Genomic DNA, 6,198 nt, shown 5'->3' on the forward strand with positions numbered 1-6,198 from the left:
TGAAACGAGCATCGGTACATTGTGTCGGATCAGTGCTTTGAAAACTGCATCTGCACTCCGGTGTCAATCGTCCCATCAATAGTTGTATCGTTGTTACAGAGTGCTAAAAAGTATTGATGTTGATAACTAGCATGTCTTGTGTTACGACGGCTAGCTGGACTGCGACGTTTGTCAGCGCGGCATTATGGGAKATTTGAGCTCTTTAAGGTCYGAATGCGATTTCACATTSYAGCTTGTTTGTAATAGTGKTTTGGTACCGGAGTTGTTGTATTTTAATACTGTCAACACTGAAAAGCACCTAGCAATGTATTAGAGATGTGAGACAGGATATGTGTTTAACTTTTCTTCATGCTCCTCTATAGAACATGTCAGATGGTGCATTGAAGACTTATGTGTGTCTGTCTTTTTATAATGTCATTGCAGGTATGGTTCTATTGTCTAATRATTACTTCCGAGGCTAATTTAGAAGTCAATTCATGGGAATAATCTAGAAGAAGTAATACATAATACTTTGTCTATTACATCTTTAATGAGCAGCATTTTAATTCACAGATAGAACAAATAATCAATATAGTAATGAATCTGTATGTACTTTCACCAAAATAAACTCTGTATGGAAAAATATCCCTGTATTTCTTTTTGTAGTGCTTTTTTTCCTTTGTACTTTATTATTTTCTTTAATACAAAATTGTTTTGTATTTTGTAAATTGTACTTACAGCTATAGAACACTTTTCTATAACTATAGTTTTCTAAACCAGAAACTGAATCATCAGCTGGTACAGTATCTCTCTGAGACTAGACACATTTTATAAAAGTCAGAATAATACATTTMGATTAATTTAGAGGTTTCCCCAGTTGTGGTTCTACAAGAATCATTTCACATACACCTGCATAATATCTGTCTACAGAAAAGTATACTTTGCAAGTCGGTTGAGGAAATAGTCTGCAGTAGTACCTTTTGGAAATCAGTAGAGTTTCAATTTGCATTACATAGAGAGACAACAGAGCTGAAATAAGTAATAATTAGCATACAATTGAATTTACACCATTATGATCAAATACATTCATTATCATGAATAATCATGTATATTAAAAAAATAAATATATAGCTATTCAGTCTGGATTCTGAAGCATAAAACTGTTTTCCATCGGTTCTTGTATGAAGTACACATATATAGTTGGTTCTTTAACAGTTTGTGAGTGAGCTAAAGGGTTTTGGTTCTRCCTCTGACAGAAACTCTCCTCACTATCTCAAAGTGTTTGTAAGTTTTTGGGAGGTTAGCTTAGCCTTAGAGAGAACAGTTTTTATCCTCCACAGAACTATCCATCCAGACATCCTCAATGTACRAAACTCCTGTGCTGAGCTGGAGACTGACAGAAGGGAGAGTCACAATAGCAAACTGTCTTACTGTGTGACGTCACAACCCAGCTCGTGACTACAGGAGGAGCAGGAAGTTTAGCACACAGACTGTCTTTCAGACTCAGAACCTTGAATCTAGATGAATCTAGAAGGTGGGCATCGTGGGGGCAGTGTCCACATAGCCGCTGGTGGTCAAGCACGTGCTCTCCTGGAGCTGGGTAGCTACAGGTCCGTCTTTGGCCGTCTTGCCCTGCTGCTGTGTGGGATATCTCTCAGCAGAACCCCCCTCCTTCTCCTGGTAGTCACAGTACTGCCCAGCCTCAGCCATCTCCCTCTGCCTCTGCAGCAAGAGCACGTTGTCATTGTTCACCCCGTTGACTTTACTGTAGTTCACCCCGGCCCCTCCGAACTGCACCTGGAAGGGGCCCCGGCCGTGGCTGGAGAGGGGCTTCAGGACCAGCTGGTTCTCCTGGTTCACTTTCTGGACCTCCACATACTCCATGGACCGGGAGGGGGGCAGCCCAAGCCCTGTGGCTTCTTTCTGGCGCTCCAGATTGCGGATGTTGAAGTTGCTGTGGGCCTGGGGGTGGTGCTGGGCCTCCCAGTGGTAAGCAACTCCAGCGGATGGGGATCTACTGAGATGGTACAGGCTGTCGCTGTACTCTGGGTGGTGGTGGTGGTGGGGAAAGGAGGTGGATGTGGGGAAGAGATGATCTGGGACGCTGTATGTTATCTCACTTGTGCTGTGCTGCTTGGGCATCTCAAGTGTACCATAGTGGTGGTTGTCGGAGGATCCATGGATCGATGGGGAGAAGATTGATGGCCAGGTCTTAACCMTCCCATCTGATGAATCTGGGGTGTCCACCTCCTGGCTGTCTCCCTTCTCTAGCCTCTCCCAAGACCCCGCCTKGCCTTGCAGTAGCTCGGGTTCCTCGTAGCTCGACTCCTCCTTGGACTCCACACCTCCACACTTCTCCATCAGCAAGGTGTGGCTGTCACAGCTGCCCCGGCCCGAGTCGTTGTCCGACTGGCTCTTGGACTTGAGGCAGCCAACATCTTGGAGGTCTTTTCCCTCCGGCACCAGTTCCTGTTTCTCGTTGACGTACACGTCCAGGTATTCCACCAGCAGGTCCTCGTAGTCAGTAGACCTCGGAGGGAAACTTTGGACTACCAAGGCRTTGAATACCTCTTCTGGCTTGCCCTTCTGTAGACAGAGCAAAGAGGTTTAGTGGAAAGGACAATTAGACGGTGGAATCAATGGAATCACTTAACCCTGAGAAACATTGAGACGTTGAGTGAACTAATGAAATCACTTTACCTTGAGAAGCTGTTGATCAAATCCTTTTATTTTAGGTCCAGGAACAGGAGGTAGTAGACAGTGCTTCACACTAGAGGGAGAGAGAGAGTGACTGAGTGAGTGAGCTGTTCATGAACGGAGAGTACTGTTGCTATGCAATCAGCTTCTTCATTGATTCGTCTAAATGTCATGACTTCAGAAKGTTCTTTCTACCTGCTTCTGTTCATGGTGATAATCCATGTGAGAATCAAGAAGATGAAGGCAGAGAAGACGGCTATCAGGATCCACATGGATCGTTCCCGAGGAATGTCTGTCAACACAACAAGAAAATAACAGTAGAATACAACTTATTTTGAAAGAGAAATGTTTCTTTTTTTTACTGCCTGACAGACATCACATACACTCCTCCCAAGTGGCTGGAAGCAGCACAGCACATTAGTGACTGCGGTGCTGTCTAGACAATATTTAAAACTATGACAAGTATAGAGGCGTGGTTGGCAGACTTACAGTCTGGAACTTTGACATAGCTGGCGGTGCTCCACTCGCTCCAGAAGCCGTGGTCTGGCTTGCAACGGACCTGCACCATGTAGACACCACCAGAATGCAGGCTGAAGATGTTGAACATTTTCTGTTGACCTGCGCGGTGCTCCTGTTAGGGAAAAGACACACAAGATAATATTAGAGATTGTGAATAACCACAAGGGTATTGATGTGATGCTTTCATGAGGACTTTTATAAACCTACACTTTAATCCAAAAGCAGTGCAATGCATACATTTCTAGTGTGTGTATGTTACCCCTGTGGGAATTAAACCCTCAACCTTAACTTTCTAAGAAACAGACCTGACCCTTTTCTGAGTAATGATATATTGGTTACATAGTTAATGATAACTTTGATCGTCTGGCTTTGAAAAGGTTCCAGGAAGTTTCTCTGAACGATCCGTGATGGCTTTGTGTTTTGGTCTAACTGGTTGATTATTCATATAGCTCAGCAATAATGACCAATCTTTAACTAGGGAAGCATATTTAATCATTATTTAACATGTCCCGTGATAAAGACATTGGCCAGTCTAGCATTGTAGCTGTAGGGCAGATGACTGGGTTGTGCCTAGAAAGGCTAACTGCTACCTCAGTGTAGAGCAGGGGCTCCCAACCTTTTTCTCACCCCCTTTTACAACAAAAATGTCCTGCAATTATACATAGTTTAACAACATCTATCAGGTAGGCTATTTACTGATAATAATAATACWAATAATAATAACAACAATAATAATCATGTATATGGAAAATAAATTAACTCAGTGTTGCGTCTTGGCATTTTACTGCTTGTTTCTAGCCCAAAGCATCATGGGATGTATGCGTCCTTTTAGATCGGTATAAACAATCGCAAATTGTAAAAATAAACAAAGCCTGGTGTAGATAATACACCTGGCTACCGTGTCAGCGTGCACTGCGCCCGGCCCGCCACAGGAGTCGCTAGTGCACGATGAGACAAGGATATCCCTGCCGGCCAAACCCTCCCTAACCCGGACGACGCTGGGACAATTGTGCGCCGCCCCATGGACCTCCCGGTCGCGGCCGGCTGCGACAGAGCCTGGGCTCGAACCCAGAGTCTCTGGTGGCACAGCTAGCACTGCCTTTTACCACTGCKCCACCCGGGAGGCCCTGGTGTAGATAATACAGCTTAGAAAAACAGTGATCCTAGAGACCTGCAGCTCTTTATCCCAGCTGAGCTTCATGCCTTCATCACATTAGCCTCAACTGATCTTCAACAACTTGATTAGCGAGTCAAGTGTTTCACTGCTGAGCACATGCTGGTACAGCAGTTCTTTAAGAGCAGGATTGAGGATCACTGGCCTAGAGGTTACAAACTGTCCGCTCCCAAGAAATCATTTCTAATCACATCACTTCCTCTTCTTCAGTGTAGCTGCAAAGGCATCACTTCATGATTGTGGTTGCCATTGTGAACGTTTTGAACGTTCTAGCTTGTGGCTTCTCCTCGTCGCGCAAAAATTCTAGAGTTGTGTTTAAAACTTTTTCCCGATCATCACAACCCCTGATCCGGTAAGACCCGCCCACCTCACACCCGCACCGAGTAGCAGTAGGCTAGCATTACAACGGCGATCACAAGTACACTTGTAAGCAACTAAAATATCATTAAATCACGGAAGATCTAAGACACCCGAGATGATAGATACAGGTCCTGTGAATAAAGCCACACCATTAGTCAGAATTTTTAAAACCTGTTTTACACGGGAAGACACACATATGTAAAATTTCTATTACCGCTAACCAAACAGTTAGCAAAAGGACACGGATATCTAGCTTTTACCCTAGGGACAGATATCGGGCTAGGCCGCCCAACCGGAGCGCAGTTACACATGCACAACAGACTAAGGTGATATAACATGCAGAATTTCGGGTGCTTACAAGCCTGTATGGCTGATCGTTCAATCAGAATGTTGCATCAACACGTGTCCTTTGTCAACCCGATAGTCCGTTGAGTTCGCTGTTCAGGATTTGTTCCTTCGGCCCATCCATTTAGCACAGGTACCGGTCCGACGTGGACGGATATTTCTCAAGACGGTATTACAATCGCGACAAACGGAACACCACCCGATGCTACTGTAAACAGCTACGATCAAGGAAAAATTCAAATAATTTGATTAAAAAACTACATCTAATGTTGAAAAAACATAGCACATAACGATGGATATGGTCACATGGTATCATAACAAGATTCCGAGACACGGAACATAACGGCCAGCAAACAGTACACAATCCAGCTCACCCACCATTCGAGCGATTCAGTTAAACCGGAAGTTGTCCGGCCAATCCACCAAAGAAATGGGTCCTTTCACGTCAGTCCCAGATAAAGCAAGACATTTCTCCTCTGACGTCCCTCGTTGACAACCAAGAGGCAAGGCGACATCGGAAGTGTGTTTCTGATACTATAGGGGGCGTACGACCATAGTATTCGGCCAGTAGCTTAATGAAGCAAGCATAACACAGATCTTGATTTTATGTCTCTTAAGGATCTGGAAGTGCTGTGCGAATGACTTCTTTTTCGACGAACTCACCGAGACAAAATTGAAGACGGTTTTAAGCAGAAACATAGGGATCTTCTTCTCTTCATTTCACAATGGTATTACTTATACTAATGCATGATAGTAAAGAGCAATAATTGAATACAGAGGCAGTTTAGACATCTCGTAAGGCCAATAGCAACCCCCCTGTGATATTATCAAGAGGTGGTTAAGTAACTTCCGCACTTCTCCACTCTCCTCCAGTTTGACCCTGAGCTCATAGATGAGGGTGATCCAGCCGGAACGTGTGTCGGCCTTACGGGGCGGTTCCCATGACACCCTGAGGAAGGGACCATCTTCGTCCTCCAACACCCCTACCGTCACGTTCTCTGGTGTGTGTGGCTGGACTGTAAAGGGGGGACAGACAGATGCTAATGTCAATGACCATAGAAGAGCAGACACAAGGGACATATTTTGGGAGTAATATGAAAAACATTCATATTAAGGCATGCCAT

General features: G+C 44.5%; 1 protein-coding gene across 1 annotated transcript in view; it reads right to left on the bottom strand.

Moving 5' to 3' along the window:
• Nucleotides 1-1,406: 1,406 nt before the first annotated feature.
• Nucleotides 1,407-6,198, bottom strand: part of prlra (prolactin receptor a) — a 40,871-nt gene continuing 36,079 nt past the window's right edge. Inside the window, exons 5-10 of the mRNA XM_070449575.1 lie at nt 5,922-6,090; nt 5,569-5,608; nt 3,166-3,304; nt 2,872-2,968; nt 2,680-2,749; nt 1,407-2,565 (exon numbers count right to left, since the gene is read on the bottom strand). Coding sequence (XP_070305676.1) covers nt 1,507-2,565; nt 2,680-2,749; nt 2,872-2,968; nt 3,166-3,304; nt 5,569-5,608; nt 5,922-6,090 — 1,574 coding nt within the window. The 3' untranslated portion in view covers nt 1,407-1,506. The remainder of the gene's footprint in view (nt 2,566-2,679; nt 2,750-2,871; nt 2,969-3,165; nt 3,305-5,568; nt 5,609-5,921; nt 6,091-6,198) is intronic.

Source organism: Salvelinus sp. IW2-2015, linkage group LG20, assembly GCF_002910315.2.
Source record: "Salvelinus sp. IW2-2015 linkage group LG20, ASM291031v2, whole genome shotgun sequence".
Classification (NCBI taxonomy): domain Eukaryota; kingdom Metazoa; phylum Chordata; class Actinopteri; order Salmoniformes; family Salmonidae; genus Salvelinus; species Salvelinus sp. IW2-2015.